This window comes from Hyla sarda, chromosome 1, assembly GCF_029499605.1.
Source record: "Hyla sarda isolate aHylSar1 chromosome 1, aHylSar1.hap1, whole genome shotgun sequence".
NCBI classification, from domain to species: Eukaryota; Metazoa; Chordata; class Amphibia; order Anura; family Hylidae; genus Hyla; species Hyla sarda.
The window spans coordinates 516,933,512-516,953,372 of NC_079189.1; the positions used below are offsets into that span (position 1 = coordinate 516,933,512).

General features: G+C 39.4%; 1 protein-coding gene across 3 annotated transcripts in view; it reads right to left on the minus strand.

Moving 5' to 3' along the window:
- ADGRV1 (adhesion G protein-coupled receptor V1) overlaps positions 1-19,861 on the minus strand; it is a 588,171-nt gene that overhangs the window by 379,822 nt on the left and 188,488 nt on the right. For all 3 annotated transcript variants that reach the window (XM_056538342.1, XM_056538334.1, XM_056538351.1), the window contains 7 exons: positions 19,404-19,613; positions 18,634-18,764; positions 16,277-16,376; positions 13,178-13,360; positions 6,150-6,307; positions 5,922-6,015; positions 1,700-1,778 (listed from right to left, as the gene is read on the minus strand). In XM_056538342.1, the coding sequence (XP_056394317.1) occupies positions 1,700-1,778; positions 5,922-6,015; positions 6,150-6,307; positions 13,178-13,360; positions 16,277-16,376; positions 18,634-18,764; positions 19,404-19,613 (955 nt within the window). The remainder of the gene's footprint in view (positions 1-1,699; positions 1,779-5,921; positions 6,016-6,149; positions 6,308-13,177; positions 13,361-16,276; positions 16,377-18,633; positions 18,765-19,403; positions 19,614-19,861) is intronic.

Genomic DNA, 19,861 nt, shown 5'->3' on the forward strand with positions numbered 1-19,861 from the left:
GTATAAGTAGTGCATTTCCTGTATAGAATTTGGTATTACCAACATCTTTTCTACAATTAATTGTTTTAAAGGGGTTGTCCAGTGAAACATTTAATTTAACCTACACACCCAGCCTGCATAATAAAACAAAAAAACATTCTACTAACTTACCTACCTTCCTCTCTCTGGTATCGGCGTTAAAGAACTCCAGACACCACATCACATGGTTGCTCAGACAATCACCGTAAGAAAACCATGTGGCCAGTGATTGGCTGAGCAGCAATATAACATGGTGTCTTCAGCTCAATTAAGTCCTGCAGCAACTGAGACAGGGCGCCTATACCTTAGGCTACAAGGGAGGGAGGGAGGGAGGAAGTTGAGTACAATTTTTTTTAAATATTATTATGCAGTCTGGGCACATTAGGTTTAATAATAAAATGTAATTAGACAACTGTTTTAAACATTCAGCAAGTAAATTAGAAGTCAATATTTAGTTATTTATAAATCCAAAATCCAAATTCATAGTAAATGGCTAAATTAGTTATGAAAAAAAATAATATCTGTATCGTTTATTTAATAAAATGATCAATATTTGTTACTTAGGCTAGACTGATAACTAGACTAGAAGGAAACAAGGTGTAACCAATGACTCATGGTCAATGTACTATATTTAAAGGGTAGCTCCCACCATCCTATTTTTTTTTTTTGCTAGCCCGTTGTTCATTAAACAAGTCGGCCATTTTGAATCCAACTTTTGTTTTTTCAATAGGAAGAGGGTCATGTGAAACATCAAACTTTTTGGGCCTGACACCCATAATGTGGTGGTGCACCATCTTGCTGGAAAAACTCAGGGAACGTGCCAGGTCTGAGCATTCCTAGATGAACAGTTTCCTGGAAAGTGGATTGGTCGTCGTGGGCCAGTTGAATGGCCCCCAAGTCTCCCGATCTGACCCCCTTAGACTTTTATCTTTGGGGTCATCTGAAGGCAATTGTCTATGCTGTGAAGATACGAGATGTGCAGCACCTGAAACTACGGATACTGGAAGCCTGTGCTAGCATTTCTCCTGCGGTGTTGCTATCAGTGTGTGAAGAGTGGGAGAAGAGGGTTGCATTGACAATCCAACACAATGGGCAGCACATTGAACACATTTTATAAGTGGTCAGAAACTTGTAAATAACTCATGAAAGAATAAAGTTACTTTAAAACCAAGAACATCATTGTTTTTCTTGTGAAATTCCCAATAAGTTTGATGTGTCACATGACCCTCTTCCTTTTGAAAAAAACTAAAGTTGGATTCAAAATGACCGACTTCAAAATGGCCGCCATGGTCACTACCCATCTTGAAAAGTTACCCCCTCACATATACTAATGTGCCACAAACAGGAAGTTAATATCACCAACCATTCCCATTTTATTAATGTGTATCCATATAAATGGCCCACCCTGTATATGGGGGCTTCTGAACTGTCTTATGACTTATGGAAGGGATTGGACACTGTAGAAGATAAGTCCGAATTGACTAGTAGCCACTTGTTCTTTTCTTCCCATTGAAGAAAACATGTACACTTTACCAAGCTGGGCATGTATATGGGGAGACTGGGATTAACTCTCTCACATGTGGACAGTTTTACTCATCGATATGACAGGAAAATTTGCATGCAACATTTACATACATTTTAACAAGTAAAAAAAAAAGAATGACACTTAGTTTGAACACACCTTGTCCTCTGCCATTCGATAACTCCCTGGACACCATCATTTGCATCAATAATAATCTGGGCTGACAAACCTTCAGCATCTACATGTTAGTAAATAAAAATATTGACACATTGTAAAATAAATCTATGTAAAAAACAATACAACTTTTATTGTACAATAAATGTGTTTTTTGAAAGCATTTAAGCAGTCCCCCCTACAATTAGCTACTTATCCCCTATCCTGTGGGGATAAGTTAATTTTTGGCTGCAGTACCCCTTTAAATGACATAATAAATGAGACATACAGTGCTGTAACATCATAATAGAAAACAGCTTTTAATAGAGGAAGGCACAGGCTATTGTGACTGCTGGGACCCTATAGCCCCCCCCCCCCCCCCGCAATCTCCGTAATGGGACCCAGCTCTGAGTGAGGAGCACATGCAGCAGATGGCACGCGCTTCATTGATTTCTATAGGAACTTTGTAGAGACCTGATTCCAGCACTCGGGCATCATTGGCGCTCCCATAGAAATTACTGGAGCACATGCCGTCAAGCTCCTCACTGAGCGAGACGGGGTCCCGTTCCAGAGGACACAGGAGATCCCAGCAGTCGGACCCATGCAATTAGCTACTTATCCCCTATCCTGTGAATAGGAAATAAGTTAATTTTGGTTGCAATACCCCTTTTATATTAATGTGTTATTTAATTTAATGTGATGACACAATAGTTGGTTAGTTGGCTTTAATTATTTCTAATTATTTCTTAACTATGTTCTATTGTGATAATGTAACAATTTTTGATATTGTCCTGCATGTTCTCCTCATTAATAGCTTGTGTTATATCCCAATGATGTCACAATAGTATTGGTCTTTAATCCTGTTGTCACAATAGTCTGCGTCTTCATTTATGGTTTCTAATGTGTTCATTACAATGCAGATTTTCTATTATGTTGTATGGTTGTGAAATCACAATAGCCTTCGTCTTCATTACTATTTTATATTGGAAATCAATAATGTCACAATAGTATGTGGCTTCATTTTTAAGCTTTGTTCTATTATTCTCTAGGTTTTGCTCTATATTCGTGATGGAGACATAGGAGGCAATTTATTACAGGATTAGATCAAATTCTAGGTAACTAAATCCCATTCTGTACCACTCACACCACTGTCATGAAAGTGGCTGGGGGTTAGTAGAGGTATGTGGCCTCCCACTATCTGGTTGCAGATGTAATTTTATTTTCTGTGAATTCGGGTAGAAAACAGACATGGTGCACATCTGCAATTTTGTATAATGATCTGATTGCTTCTCAGCATAATATCAAAAACTAACAGGTTGTTAGTATACATTTTTGATCAAAAAGTACAAGTCCACTCGCCACGTCAAGGCCACCTATCCAGAGTGGGTCCCTAACGTCCCTAGCATAAAATGGTGTAGCACTGGGCGGTGACCACCACACCTGCGACACCAGTGCCCACGGGGGAGAACGACCCACTGGCAGAGCGGCCCCAATGCCACTCAAACCAGATTGGCATATAAAATGCCAGTCTTAATAAACTCCTTCCATAGTGTTTGTCTGTATTCATATATTCTCTTGTGTAATTATATCACATTAATGTTTTAGCTTTATCTATTCTATGGGAGAAAGATCATAATCACCAGTGACATTGTTCCCATGATGAGCATCGTGAAAAAAAAATGTTAACCCTGCAGACTGTCATCTTTTTAAAAGGGAAAGAGAAAATCAGTGATAATCACAATGTTACCTCCATGTCACTGGTGGGTATAGGGACAGCTAAAGCAGCCAAACACCCTGTATAAATCGGACTTTTAGGGTCCGTTCACACTATAAAAATTTCTGCCCAGAATTCCCATGAGGAAAGTCTGGGCAGATTTCGCTTACTGCAGCCTCCTCCAGAATCTGCGGCCCATTCCCTGTGCCAGGACTTCTCCGCGCATTGAAAGTTTTGCAATAGAACTTCCATAGTGTGAACGTTGCAGCAGAATCCTATTGAGACCAATGGAATTTGCACAGAATTTCCTTACGTAAAGTTTGTGCGAAAATTCTGTACTGTGAACAGCCCTTACTGTATATGTTATAGGGATATGGGATATTGGCATCACTGGAGACACATACAAATATTGGAGCTACATTTTATATCTATATTGTTTTATTGCACTACTGACTAAGCCAGGATTTATCAACTGTGTTATTAAGACCCAGGAAAAATCAAGAATTCGGCGTGAGGCATAAAAAAATAGGTTTTGACTGGTGATATTTGTGGGAGAAGAAAAGGCCATGAAATGGCTTGTTATTACCTTTCATCCTGTAAGACAGAAATTCTATGAGCATGCACAGAAAAAATGGAAAAAAATGAACTGTTAAAGATTTTTAAAAATAATATGTAATGTCAATTGCAGGTTACGAGAAATAGAATAAAGTGTTAGTAGCTCCCTTTCAACCTAAAGTGTTATATATTAAAAGAAGGTAATTGTTTCACCTATTTCCCTATTTTCGCAATGCTATAACAAAAACCTTTCAGCAATAAAATATCAGGAGGGACAAGGAAGTACATTCTAGAATATTAAATGTCAGCATGAAATAGGTTTAACGGTTTGAACTTTTTCATGTATTATCCTTGTAATGCACATTGTAAGTACTGTATGCTTTCAGGAGGGTCATAACAACCATATAAGGCTGAGAGCCTTATCGTTATCCAGCTCTCATTAATAGGAGAGTTCGGGAATATTGCATGGTAACCAACAAGTATCTTTTTAAATCAACTGGTGCCAGAAAGTTAAACAGATTTGTAAATTACTTCTATTAAAAAATCTGAAGCCTTCAAGTACTTATCAGTTGCTGTATACTACAGAGAAAATTGTGAAGTTCTTTCCAGTCTGGGCACAGTGCTCTCTGCTGACACCTCTGTCTGTATCAGGAACTTTTTGGCATCCCCCCCACTGGAGTTCCTCTTTAAATATCATGTGTACTTTAGAAAAATTTGTATAAAACAATTCTTAAAGGGGTTTCCCACAAATCAAAAATATGGATATCTGGCCTTGTCCAGCCTGGTTGAGGCTTAAAGAGACGGTTGGGAAATGAAAACATCCAGCTGTGTTACACAATTTGCATTTCTTCTATTAAAGGGGTACTCTGCACCCCTAGACATCTTATCCTCTATCTAAAGGATAGGGGATAAGATGTCAGATCTCCGGGGACCTGCTGCTGGTGACCCCCGGGATCTCAGCTGCTGCACCCACCTGTACGGCTTCCACCTCTCACACTGGCAACGCTGGAGGCTTCGCATCCCGACCACAATGGTGGACAAGCATAACGTCATCAGGGCGTGATGTCACATGGGGCGGAGTCGTGACGTCACGCTCGTCCACCATTGTGGTCGGGATCCGAAGCCTCCAGCGTTGCTGTTGTGAGGTGGAAGCCGTACAGGTGGGTGCAGCAGCCGAGATCCCGGGGGTCCCCAGCAGCGGGACCCCAGCAATCTGACATCTTATCCCTTATCCTTTGGATCAATAGGAGCCCTTTAACATCAATAGGAGCTGTTAAAAAGGAGTAAGCCCACAAGCTTCCATTGCTGCAAACAGGCTGGAGATTATTGGGCAACTAAAATTTTGATTGGTGGGAAAACACTTTTAAGTTACTCGAAGCTGTAAGGAGTTCATACATAATATATGTAACATTTAATGTTTGCAGAAAAAGGAGAAATCCAGCTCAAGGATGCTTCAAATCATGACTTTATTTCAGGCCAGTAGACATGGACAGGTAGACAATGACGCGTTTCAAGTGCAGGTGCGCTCTTAGTCGTATGTTTGTATAAATTAATTATACAAATAATAGCATTTATTTGCCGAAACCAGAATATTCCTTTAAGTACAGTTTGAGCCTTGTTTACAGCTTCTATCAAAAATGCTGGAAAAATAGCCCAACATGCTACCCCATGATGGAAACCCAGAAGACCTTATTAAAGTTGAGCCCTGTATGGGTCTTCAAGACGAGGATGGAGTAAAAGAATGTAATATAAAATGCATAAATCAATAAGAAAAATTCCGTGCTGCCGGAATACTATTTGCATATCTATTGAACTAACTTAATTTTTTAGCAGTTTTTAATCAAAAATGAAAAATTGTTATGTATTCTGGAAATACTATAATACCATGTGCATTTAGGATTCCGTATTATTGTGTACAAGCAATGTTATAGGATTAAACAATAAAATTTGTAATGATACCTAGTCGTGGAGGAGAGGATGTCACAAACTTCACAGTCAATTCCACAGACACTAGAGTAACTAAGATGTATTCTTGCAGTTCTGGTATATCATCCTGATGGGAAAAAAATAAAACAATTTGGCTGCAATGGATCGTGTCATCTGTGGCTAGATTCAAAAACTGAGACTGGAATCACTGAAAGACTGAGAAAGATGTCACTTATGATAGACAGTTTTCTTGTACTGTACCTCTAAAATAGTCACATTAATGGCAGCAGTTGTTCTCCCATCAAGAATCATAAGAGATCCAGATGTCCCAATGTAGTCAAGGCCTGGTTCTGCTGGGCTCATACTGGTACCATTCAGGGGATGTGTCCCAAATGTAGTGTAAGTGATATTAATATCTCCTAATAAGTGCACAAAGCAAAATATTGATATTTTAAATAACATATAAATCGATGAGGAGTCAGTGCTGGTCCATGCCCTGAATGGTGTTGAAGTTACCATAAACCCATGAGGGGTATACACCCAAGGGGCTGAAGACCGCCACTAACTCAAGATCCCTCTAAGTGCAACTGTTTATTAATCTTTAAACTTTCCAAAAATAGATTAAAAACCCAGCTGTATACTAGTGACCTGTTTATTACTGAGATATCTGATTCCTCCTAGTATAGCGCTCTCTGTCCCTATAGACAATTTCTATATTCAGACAAACCTATTGAATAACCTCAACCATAGATCTTGGGTCATTCTCTGCGGTGTATATATATATATATATATATATATATATATATATATATTTTTTTTTTGTATTTAGGTTTAATTAATATTTAGAAAGAAAGGTGTATTATGGGGGAGCAAGTGTGCTAATGTCACTTTACCACACCAGCACACTTGCTTTACGGTAATGCAAGTACATAAGAAGTTCAGACGCAAAGCGTCCAGTTTACTTACATTATGTCATTCCAGCACATGTGATTGCTCATGTGCACAGGAGAGCATCTGGTATCTTTCCTTTAGTCCCCTGCAGGCTCTGTATGAAGGATTTGCAGAGTACAGGGGAAAGAAAAACTAGGGGGAACTGGTGGCCATTTTACTGAGGTCCAGAAGCCCCCACTGTGATCAGAGCGAGACTTCCAGACACTGAGCAGCGGAGGAAGGCTCAGGACTCACCTCACTGACTGCTGCTACCGATGGGACCTGTGTGAGAGAGGCCGGGAGCAGCAGGGTGGGGAGACTCGAAACAGCCCCAGGAAGTGTTAGAGTATGTTCACACTGAGGAATTGTCAAGGAATTCTCGCTTAAAAATTCCGCCCCGGAAGTTCTGCTTTATTCGCACAGAATTTGTACGGATTGACGCAGAATTCCACATGGATTATTCTGCGTTGAATATAGGAGTAAACAGTTTTTTGTTTATTTTTGCTGGACGACAACCACCAATTAGAATTTCCCTTTTCTTTTGTGCAGAATTTCCGCTCGAATTCCAAGCAAATTACACACGGAACAGCATCAGGCTGAAAAAAAATATTTCAATGTTTTCTATGGGACAAAGAGACGGATTCCGCATGAAGAAAGAACATGTCCAATCTTCATGCGGAACGGAATTCAGCGTCGGAAATCCGTTGCGGAAATTCCTCAGTGTAAACTGAGGAGTGGAAATACAGAAAACTCTATTGGGTTGTTTACTGCTGACTGAATTGGAGAGGAATAAGTGAGCGGAATTACGTGAGTAAGCTCTTCTCCGATTCCTCAGTGTGAACATACCTTATAGGATCAAGAGAGTGGGGGGACTTGAAACAGATGCCGGCTGTAAAACAGGAATGACCAAGAATGATGGGAGACTGGAGGAGAAGCAGAGTTGGACTAGGTGTTTTCTGACAGTGATGGAAGAATCTGTACCAGCATATATACTCAGCTCTGCTGTGTTTAGGTTGTACATATATACCAGAAGAAACTCAACCAATCAGGCATCGGTATTATATTATAAAATAAAACTTTTACTAGATGCTTATTAAAATCATATGCAAAGATAGTGATGTGTACAAAGTAAGTAACAATTTTTTTACATACAAAAAACCTCAGAAATTATACAGAAAGCAGATCCGTGCTTAGTTAAAAACACCAAATAATGTCAGCAAGCAAGCTGACTGGGAGGGACTAAGGATACAGGTGAGTAGCCTGATCATAAGATTTCCCTACCGATTCTTGACCCTTGCCCTCACTATCATAAGTGTGGCTAAGGAAAAGGGTATAAAGTAACCACTAAATTACAATGCACTTAATAAGCGGTGTTATTATGTACATATTTCTCATGCTCCATAATTCAACGCATTTCTCCCATATGTTTGAAATGGATTCATAAGGGGTGGAGGAGAAATTGAAAACACATTGTAGACAATATAGTGTAAAATGATGAATTATGCTTGAGATAGGTAAACAACTTATAAGAACAAAGAGTAATTGGTCAATGTTGGTCACAGTCAGAGGCAGTTAAGAACAGTCATATAAGGATGTTTATGTAGATAGGGGGGTAGGTCATAACACAGGTGTAAATTGGTCTGTCTCACAAGAAAGTAATAGTGGATGCATATATAGATAGAAAATCAAACCATAAGAATTTATAGCTAGATTCCCAGCAATCACAACTTGAGGAATGATAAGCTTGCTTACTGGATAGAGCATAGATAGCATAGAGTGGATGAAACTGGGATGCAAATGTGTCAATGACTCATGCACATAGATATCCTGTAAAGAAATTAGGAGAAAAATTGCCATTCACTCCACTCTAAATAGTTTAGTGCAATATAGATATTGTTTTAATCACATAACATATATTCTGGCCAGTAATAGACTATTTGAGGCTGCTAGTGTTACCGGCTATCAACTTTTTTGGCCCATCTTTGCTCTTAGCGCATAATTTATATGCTATCTGAGGCTGCTACTGTTACTGGCTATTACTATCATGAAGTAAACATTCTTGTGAGACAGACCAATTTACACCTGTGTTATGACCTCCCCCCCCCCCCATCTACATAAACATCCTTATATGACTGTTCTTGACTGCCTCTGACTGTGACCAACAGTGACCAATTACTCTCTGTTCTTATAAGTTGTTTACCTATCTCAAGCATAGTTCATCATTTTACAATATATTGTCTACAATATGTTTCCTATTTCTCCTCCACCCCTGATGAACCCATCTCAAACATATGGGAGAAATGCGTAAGATTATGGAGCATGAGAAATATGTACAGAATAATACCGCTTATTAACTGCATTCTAATTTAGTGGTTACTTTATACCTTTTTCCCTATCCTCACTTATGATAGTGAGGGCAAGGGTCAAGAATAGGTAGGGAAATCTTATGATCAGGCTACTCACCTGTATCCTTAGTCCCTCCCAGTCAGCTTGCTTGCTGACATTATTTGGTGTTTTTAACTAAGCACAGATCTGCTTTTTGTATGATTGCTTATTTTGTACAAAATTGGTACTTACTTTGTACACATCACTATCTTTGTATAGGATTTTAATAAGCATCTAGGAAAAGTTATATTCTATATTATAAATGTATAATACCGACGCCTGATTGGTTGAGTTTCTTCTGGTATATATATACAAATTCCTCTCCAAGGGCATCACTATCAGGCTCACCTAGAGGGGTGATGCATTATCTTTTTCCCTCTTTTTCTTAGGTAGGTTGTACATATCCAGCTCTTGTAGGTTAAGGATCCTCCTTGGTGGTAAGGGCTGCCTATAGTCTGGTGATAGGGGGTGAGCCGACAGCAGGGAGGTCGGTGCAGTGTTTATGTGGTCCTGCTGGGGTGGAGAAGTGAATCACACGGGGGGAGTTGTCACAGGGAGAGTTCCAATAGGAAAAAAGACCGGGGTTGTTCGGTGCAATCCGTGGAAGAAAGTTTGAATATGGCAGTATGTTAAAACACTTGTTCCATTTATTCATTTAGCCAGTAAAACAGATGCGTTTCGAGGCTAGAGAGGCCGCTATATTGATATACTGTTCCATGAGAAGCTCTACAATTTTTTTTCAGACATATCTAGGGGGGGAGTTGTGTCACACGTAGCTTTTCCCAGGCTTTCCCAGCTTGGGAAAGCTGTGTTTGACATTTAGACTCAATTTAAGGACTTATGGCCCTGTAATGATTACAGGGTCTGACTGTCACACACAGCATTCCCAGGCTTCTGAATGGCACATGATCTGCTTAGCACAGACACATTTCTAGCCATTTAGGTGCCAGGAAAAGCTGGGTGTGACAGTAAAACCCTGCAATCATTACAGAGCCATGACGGTCCCAGACTGTCAGACACAAATGTCCAATGGCTTCTGAATGGCAAGGTATGTGTCAGTGCTATTCCAATCATGTGCTATTCAGAAGCTTGGAAAAGCTGTGTATGACATTCAGATCATATCCAATCATTGCCCTGTAATGATTACAGGGTCTGACTGTCACACACAGCTTTCCCAGGCTTCTGAATGGCACATGATCTGTTCTATAACATCTTATCCCACAGTCATTTCCAAACCTGCAGTCCGTATGCTAATGTTACATCACGTCTTATCCTCCAGTCACCTCCACAGATGTACTCACTATTCTGCTGTTCTATAGACACCAACAAAATTGTGCACACAGTGAAACTCAAAAACTACAAAACCCCCTTCTTATGCACACAGATAAAAGAGGTAAATAAAAAAGCAAGACCAGGTTTGCAGCAGTCTATTCACAGGTTGCTTGCCTTCCCCAGATTACTCATGTTAGCTCCCTCTGCTGGTCAACAGTGGGAAATATAACAAGTTATTATTTACATTTTCATATTTTGTGACAAGCTTTTTTTTTTTTTTTTAAAGCATTTCCAAAAATATTTTAACCATAAAGGGGTACTCCAATGGAAAACATTTGTTATTTAATCAACTGGTGCCAGAAAGTTAAACAAATTTGTAAATTACTTCTATTAAAAAATCTTAATCCTTCCAGTACTTATCAGATGCTGTTATGATCCACAGGAAGTTCTTTTCTTTTTGAATTTCCTTTCTGTCTGACTACAATGCTCTCTGCTCACACCTCTGTCCATTTTAGGAACTGCTCAGAGCAGAATGGATTTTCTATGGGGATTTGCTCCAACTCTGGAAAGAAAAGAACTTCCTGTGGATCATAATAGCAGCTGATAAGTACTGGACGGATTAAGATTTTTTAACGGAAGTAATTTACAAATCTAAAGAAAAAGGATAAGTGCAGCTCACAATTAATACACTGATCCGAGGTTGAATTGGGTAGGCACCTATACCCTAGGTGCGAGAGGAAAAAGTTCAGTAGAAAAAATGTTTACCCAAAACCTCAAGGAGAGTGTATAAAATATTTATAATGAATGGAATAGACCGTGCTTCAATTAACAGTGGTATTTATTATAATAACACATTAATTATAAAAATGGAAGTAATATTAAGAAGATCCCCTCACAGGGCCCTATGGGGGGATCAGATAATAAAATTAAACTAAAGATGTTGCCGGTGATGTCCGGACCAGCTGCTTCCATCACCGGCAACATCTTTAGTCAGCGCCTGCCAGCGCAGACAAATATCGGCACCCATAATCCACAGACTTCCTATTTACTCTGCTGGAACTTTTAATATTTCTGCCTTCAGAGGACACCGCAATCCTGATACACTTTCATATCAGAAGGACAATATTGCAACATTGCTTTATAACAACTGCAATTCACAATAACTGTCCTTCATCTTTATTGAAAGAACAGTTTTGTGATACATTCCTTCATACTAAGTGACATTTATACCTTTACAGTGAACCATATATTGCTAGATATCTTTACATGTTATCTGCTAGATGAACGCACATTAGAGGCATCAGTAATTATTTTAGTGTATTTTATTTTATCTGATCCCCCCATAGGGCCCTGTGAGGGGATCTTCTTAATATTACTTCAATTTTTATAATTAATGTGTTATTATAATAAATACCACTGTTAATTGAAGCACGGTCTATTCCATTCATTATAAATATTTTATACACTCTCCTTGAGGTTTTGGGTAAACATTTTTTTCTACCTAATTTACAAATCTGGTTAACTTTCTGGCACCAGGTGATTTAAAAATTATTTTTTTCTAGTGGAGTACCCCTTCAAGGACTCAGGGCGCACCTGCACGTCCTGAGTCCGCTCCCTTTCTATAACGCGAGGCCACCCGCGTCATAGCGGGTCGGGCCCGACCTCTAACAACGGCCGGGACCCGTGGCTAATAGCGCGGGTTATTAACCCTTTAGATGCGGCATTCAAAGTGGAGCCCTCATACCGCCCTGTACGCGTAAAAATAAAAAATGTATAGGGGTCAGAAGAGGACAATTTTAAATGTATTAATTTTCATGCATGTAGTTATGATTTTTTCCATAAGTAAGACAAAATCAAACCTATAGAAGTAGGGGATCATTTTAATCATATGGACCTACAGAGCAAAGAGAAGGTGTAATTTTTACTGAAAAATGTACTGCGTAGAAATGGAAGCCCCCAAAAGTCACAAAATGGTGTTTTTTCTAAAAAATTTTCGCACAGTGATTTTCTTTCCGTTTCTCTGTAGATTTTTGGGTAAAATGACTGATTCATTACAAAGTAGGATTGGTGGTGCAAAAAAGTGGAAAATAGGTGGGAAATTGAAAGGGTTATGCTTTTTAAAAGGTAAGGAGGAAAAAACGAAAGTACAAAAACTGAAAAATGCTGAGTGCTTAAGGGGTTAAAAATGTGAAAACTTTTAATATTTGGTGACACATTCCCTTCAAGCAAAATGGCCAATGTTATAGTAGTGTCATCTGATTCAAGTTTTTAGTTTATGAGTAGAAAGATGGGTATTGAGATTTTTTCTGGGAATTTATAGTTTGCCTGTGGGAATTTTTGCTGATTCAGACAAAAGAGCATTTGTGAGGTTAGAAACTAAGTATTAATCAGGCACTGATGTTGAAGTTCATTTCACTGTAAAGCCATTAAAGTCAAGGATGTGCACAGGTCACTTTGGTACCTCCATACCAGACTTGTCCATCCATGCCTTTTTGGGCCTCGCTTTGCTCAGTCCTGCTTGAACAGTAATGGCTGTTCTACAAACTGTAGCCATAAAGTTGTAAGCATACATTTGTCCAAAATGTCTTTATATGCTGTAACATTAAAAATGTGGTATTTTTTTTATTATGTTTTTACCAGTTTATCTATCCCCAAATTATGCAACTTTCATACTAAAAATATATTTATCACTTTAAACCAACCTAAGGATCCATATTCTCGGTTGATAAAGAGCTGAATTGTTTTATTAGCTTCTTCTTGAGTTAAAATAATCCTTGAAGAAGGAGCAAAGTTTAGCAGTCCGTGTGGCTCATCACTGGCTTCAACAGTAAGAACGGCTTCATATCCTTGTTCATCAAGAACGGCTGCACCAGGGCCCGTCATTCCTAAAAAAAAATCACACAATGGCATAAGAATGTAGACATAAATAGCTGAAGACATTTTATGCTCTAAGTACCCAAGGCAGTGTAAAATATTATGAATAGCAAAAGAATAAATCTACAATTAATTCTCTTGTTTGACCACATTCTTAGATATTACTGATACTGATCCCATATGTGTATGGAATTACAAATATCAATGAATCTAACACAGGGATCAATACAAAGGGGAGAATGTTTTAAACAAAAATATTGGTGAATTTGGTGCATGCCGTATTTGTGTTACAATGCCTGACTTCTTATTTCTCTGGCTAGCGCTATTAGATGGTTGAATAATATTCCCAATTTGCTACAAAATATTAAAGTAGGGTCCCCTGAATGCTGAAAGTATTAATAGATACAATATTTGTGTTCCGTAGGACTATAGCATATGCATTATTGGTGCAAAATTCTGCATATATAAGGAGGGAGCAATGTTCAAACGCATTTTGGAAAACGATGCAGTTTCCTTCGTTGCATTGTTTTCCGAAACACGGGTGTTTTTTGGTCCTCTTGGAGCTCTGTAGTGACATCACTAGCAGCAATGTGCGATCCTACCAGGACTTCAGCAGGAAGAGTAGGTTGAGACGCCACCGGCCGGGGCCATCTCCCGACTCTCGACTCAATAGCAAATTTATTATTAAGAAATGCACAGAACTGCGGACAGTTCAGGAGTTCCATAAGAAGAGTGAATTCGAAGAAAATATAGGTACTATTTGGATTACATATATTGTACATTATGTAGAATTATGTAGAAATTAGGTGGACCTACAAATATCTGTTACACACTGCGCTCCGGCTGCAAGCTCTGGCCGTGAGCCGCATGCGAGTCCCAGCCCGTCACTCACCACGCTCCGCTGTCCCTCTGTCTCAGCTCCGACACGCACGTCCCCGTCTCCTAGGGCCCGCGCGTGCAGGAGCTCTGAAATTTAAAGGGCCAGTGCGCCCATAATTAGTGTTTGCATCTGACACCACATTAAAAATCCCTGCACCTCCCACACTTCCCTGCCAGATCTTCAGTGCCCCTAGCCTGAGATTAAGCGTTCCCTATTGCCTGTTTGTCTTTCTCGTGTATCCAGAACCTTCCGCTACATTACTAGACTTCGCACCTTTGCCGCTTGCCTTGACCTTCTGCTACGTTTGACTACGTTACTGCCTTATCCTTCGGTACCTCGCCTTGCCCAGCTACCTGTGTGGTCGAGTCATGTCGTGTCGCCTGCCGCAGCAAGTCCATCCTGCCTTGCTGCAGGCTTTGGTGAAGACCAGCGGCACCTTAGACTCCGCTCCCCGATACGGTCCAAGGCATCAGTCACACGGGTAAGAGGATCCCCATCCAGCTCCATTACAATATCATTGCACCCTCACTATATATGTAGAACGTTGCACCCAAAATACATATGAATACATATGTTATAGTCTTACACAGCACGAATATTGCATCTTTTAATACTTTTGAAATGTCTTTAGAAGAGTGGGAAGGGTTTAATGGCAGTGGGTATGGGCAAAAACAATATGGGAATTTTTTGCTTTAAATGCACATAAAATTGGGGTATGGAACTCCAGTCTTAGTAAATCCCCCTATCATGAAGAAAACTGTTCTAGGCTTATACAACTACAGACAGTAGACCAATAAGATAGAAAGCAAAATGTCATTTTTAAAATCATACACTTATTCGCTATCCTGTGGATGGTGAATAAGTCTAACAGGGGTACTCCGCCCCTAGACATCTTATACCCAATAAGATGTCATATTGCGGCGGTCCCCCCTCCCCTCTGTGTTCTCCACTACGATACCTTTGCTTCGGGTCAGATGACTGGTGATGCAGCACCGGAGGCTCGTGATGCCACGGCCACGCCCCCTTGTGATGTCGCCCCCCCCCCCCTCTCAATGCAAGTCTATGGGATGGGGCATGATGGCCGCCACAACCCCATCCATAGACTTGCATTAAGGTGGTGTGGCGTGACATCACGGGGGGGGGGGGGGGAGAGTGAGCACAGCCATGACATCACAAGACTCCAGTGCCGCAGTCGGCAGTCTAATCAAACACCAGGTGCTGCAGGGAGATCGCAGGGGGTCCCCCGCGATCAGACATGGGTAGAGGATAAGATGTCCAGGGGCAAAGTACTCCTTTAATGGTGCCAAAACCCTTTACAACTGGGTTCACACAGTGAATAATTGGAACAAAAAATCTGCAGTAAAATAGGTTCAAAAAGCTGCCGGAGTAGGGGGATCCGAGCAGTGGAATTGTAAAAGAAATGGTCTGAATTCCATGTTGGAATTACAGACTTTTTCATACAGTATGACAGATACTCTTTCATAGACTTTAATAGAACACATTATATTAGAATTAGAAAAAACTGCCACATTTATACCAATTTTACTGTAATTTTGTTGTTTTCATTTTACACTGTGTAAACCCAGCCTAAGTGGAAATTGTCTCATTATTAACTATTATGTCTTTGTTGGATCACACAAAAATATTTTTTTTTTTCTTGGTAGTAATCATAAAATCTTGTGTCTAGATATTGCATTTACATACTTGATAAGGTGCCCCCTGCAATTTCTTTTTACTTCTTTTGATCAGAACATCCACCTCATGTGTCCAGTACCAGTGGTCACACATGCTATTGCTGCCCAGATTCTCTTCTACTCAGGCAATGGACAGACTTCTACTATTGTTCAGGCCAGATAATATGAATCGGTAAAATAGAAGTATCTTCTTCTCACTGGCACACAAGAGGGCACCATGTAATATAATCACTATGTCTACACACAAAGGAGAACTTTGGATGATTACACAAAGAAATGTAATATTTAACCAGGGGACAAGTCCTTTAACTATGTTTACAATACAGTAGAAATATTTTTATGATCACATTTACCTTCAGTTATGACATTGTGTAGAACAATTTGGTACTCTTCTCTCTCCTCTGGAATCTGATCATCTAGTAAATGAACAGTAAAACTTGTGTTCAGCGACCCCTAGTGATAAAGAATAAAATACATGTCATTTGATTACTTATATGGCTGATATGCAATTTCATGTGTTCATTTTCAAGGAACTGTATATTCAGTGTTTTACTGCTACTTGTATTCTGATTATATATCTACCACTACATAGGCTAGAAAGTAAGTGGATAGAAGCGTGATATCCCTGGCCGGGGTTTCCATTATTTAAAAAATTTGTGGCAGTAGTGCTTCACCAATGTATATAGATGAACGGTACAAAGGTTTATGTGTAATTCTCTATAAACCTTTTATTTCAATAAAGATATATAGAGAAGTGTAGCGGACAACGCGTTTCTGAGGGCTCCCCCTCCAGGTTACATATACCAGGTGCCCCTGAGGAAGGAGCCGAAACAGCTGTAGGGGTAGCAGTGGCAGACAGACACAGTCCCACATGGGTAAGATAATAGTTACTGTGTTAATAACAAGTTTGCAAACATGCATGTGATCACTGATACGCTTTGAGGCTGTTGTCCATTAGTGCAGGGGTACCTATTCAGGTCCCTGGGGATGTACAGTTTCAGAAGTGAGAGGAGGTGAAGTATATGCATATTATGAGATACCAATTTTCTCTTGCATTAAAGCACTATACACAAACAATCTGTGTCTCTTGGTCCCGCATTTTTATGGGTATTCCTGCATGGAATATTTTATTACAATTGTTGTATATTTATTTGGAATAAAGTGGTAAATTATTTGGAATCATAAACTCTAGTGTTTTTTCTATGGTATACAATGTGATGTAGAGATGGCAATATAGAAGGCAATCAATTAAAGATGTATAGTAGAATAAATTGTCCTGACAGACCTTTGTGTCTAATACATATACCAGGCAGTAACATCCTGCCAAAATTTGGATTTTTTCGCCAAAATGTGTATAAATACTATGTTACTGCCTGGTATATTTAACCTGGACCAGATGAAGGAGGGGGAGCCCTCAGAAATGCATTGTCCGCTACACTTCTGTATATATCTTTATTGAAATAAAAGGTTTATAGAGAATTACAAATAAATCTTTGTACCGTTCATCTATATATCGGTGAAGCGCTAGGGCCACAAAACGTTTTTTTAGAAAATAGAAACCCCAGCCGGGGAATCCACACTTCTATCCAGTTCTTCTTTGTACCTGCTCTGTGACCCGACGGTACCAACATCTAGCAGCTCCCGACACCGGTTTATGAAAAACCAAAAAGAAAGCTCTTAACAGTGTTGTGCCTGCATGCGCAACACATAAAAGAGAGCAGTTTCATCTTTCCTTAGGGGTTCTGTAACCACCCGGTAATGGCACTATCAGCGCCATCTCTGTCTATATTTTCTCCTATATTTCTTCTACATAGGCTAGGAAAGACTCCTCCATTCAGTTAAAGGGGTATTCCAGTGAAATACTATTTTTTCATATCAACTGGCTCCAGAAAACAGTGCTCTCAGCTGACACCTCTGTCTGTCTAAGGAACTGTCCAGAGTAGGAGCAAATCCCCATAGCAAACCCCTCCTGCTCTGGACAGACAGAGGTGTCAGCAGAGAGCCCTGCTGTCAGGCAGAAAAGAACAACTCAACTTCAGCAGCTGATAAGTATTGGTAGGATTAAGATTTTTTAGAAGTAGTAATTTACAAATCTGTTTAACTTTCTGGAGCCAGTTGATATGAAAAAGAAATGTTTTTTACTGGAATACCCCTTTAAGAAGAACAATTGTTAACACTGAAACATTAGCCAAAATCAACACTTTTCAGAAATACACAGTGAATAAATATAAACAATTTTTAAAAGCACAGGTATAAGTAAAAAAAAAATCCATAGACCAACATTTACCCAGCAGATATACTTTTTCAGCCATACAGAATATTACTGTTTGCTGCACTATTCCATACAGAGGCATACCACAAAAACATACAGCACACTGCAAGGTGATCTATGCCAACATATACTGTAGCTATACAGTGGTGTACTTTAGATGGATCTATCAAAAGAGGATATCCCGAAGTGTGAATTGACCCTTGGTCTGTTTAGAAAACAGAAATACAATAATGTGATAGATTTGATTATCCATACATAAATCATAAATATATTTTCTACCATTGTAATATATTACATGTGCAGTGCCATAAAACGGTATGTAGATTTCTACAGTAAAGGATTAACTACCAGTAAACATTTTGTAGTATTGTATATGTGGACAGTAAAATGACAACTATTTTATTGTACTGTACATGTGGACACATTCATAACACTTACATCTGAGAAGAAAATAAATCCTGTGCTATTTTCAAAGTTCATCTCTATATAGCGACCAACAATTTTCCAGTGAACAGTCACATTGCCTCGGCCAGGGGGAGTGCGCAATACATTGAACGTCAAGTTTTCACCTACAATATTACACAATGAATATGAATAATATTCAACTCTTTCTTGTTCTAAGATAATTATTAGATAATTGTTAAAATTTATAAGGAAAAGGTGTGAGACAAAGGGCAGACGAGCAATATCAGTGTTATCAGGTATAAGTGAATGGAGCATGGGGGGGGGGGGATATTGAATAACAAATGGAGGAAGGGTGATCCTAGGGGTGACTTGTTAGAGAAGGAGGGAAATATGCCAGAAAAAAGGGAGAGGCTGAATATTTTAGTTAGGTGAGTAGTGACTGCAAGGGAGAAAGGCTAAATAAGATTTAAGGGAATATGGTCACTAATGCAGTTAGCAGGATGAGAGGAAGACTAAATAGTGGAGACTTCATCCTTACAGAAGTTGTACAGGGTTGAAAAACATGTCAGTTTTCTTCCAGAAACAGCACCACATTGATCCATAGGTAGCGAGTGGACTGACGCTCAGTCACATTTAATTCAATGGAGTTGAGCTACAGTTCCAGGCAAAACCCAAGGACAGGAGTTGTTCTGTCTCTGGCGCCAAACAGTCATGGTTTTACAATCCTGCACAACTCCATTAATGTTGTGGAAGACACATCCTTACTCCTCCTTACATATCAAAGAACTGTAAACAAAGTGTACCTTCCCGTCCAATGACAGACCTTGAAGCAGTCTGAAAACCAATCCTGCCAGCAACATTATCATTTGCCAAAATGACTATGGTAACTGCATTGGAGCTAGGAAGAATGCGGCTTCCTCCTTCAGTGAATGTCAGGCCAACTATAATATTCTCATTCTCCTCGGGGTCTGTATCATCCAGTATCATAATGGTCACAATTTTACTTGTTTCACCTGCAAAACAGAAAAATGATCTAGATGAACTGGCCAATTTCTGATAAAGCTGCATTATACTTCTATAGTTAAAGGGGTATTCCAGGCAAAACCCTTTTTTATATATATCAGCTGGCTCCGGAAAGTTAAACAGATTTGTAAATTAATATTCAGAAATAATAGCTTTTACCTCAAGGGCCTCACCATTCTTGGTGCATAATGATATGGGTGGAAATAAATGTAACAAACAGCATCAATATAAAAATGTT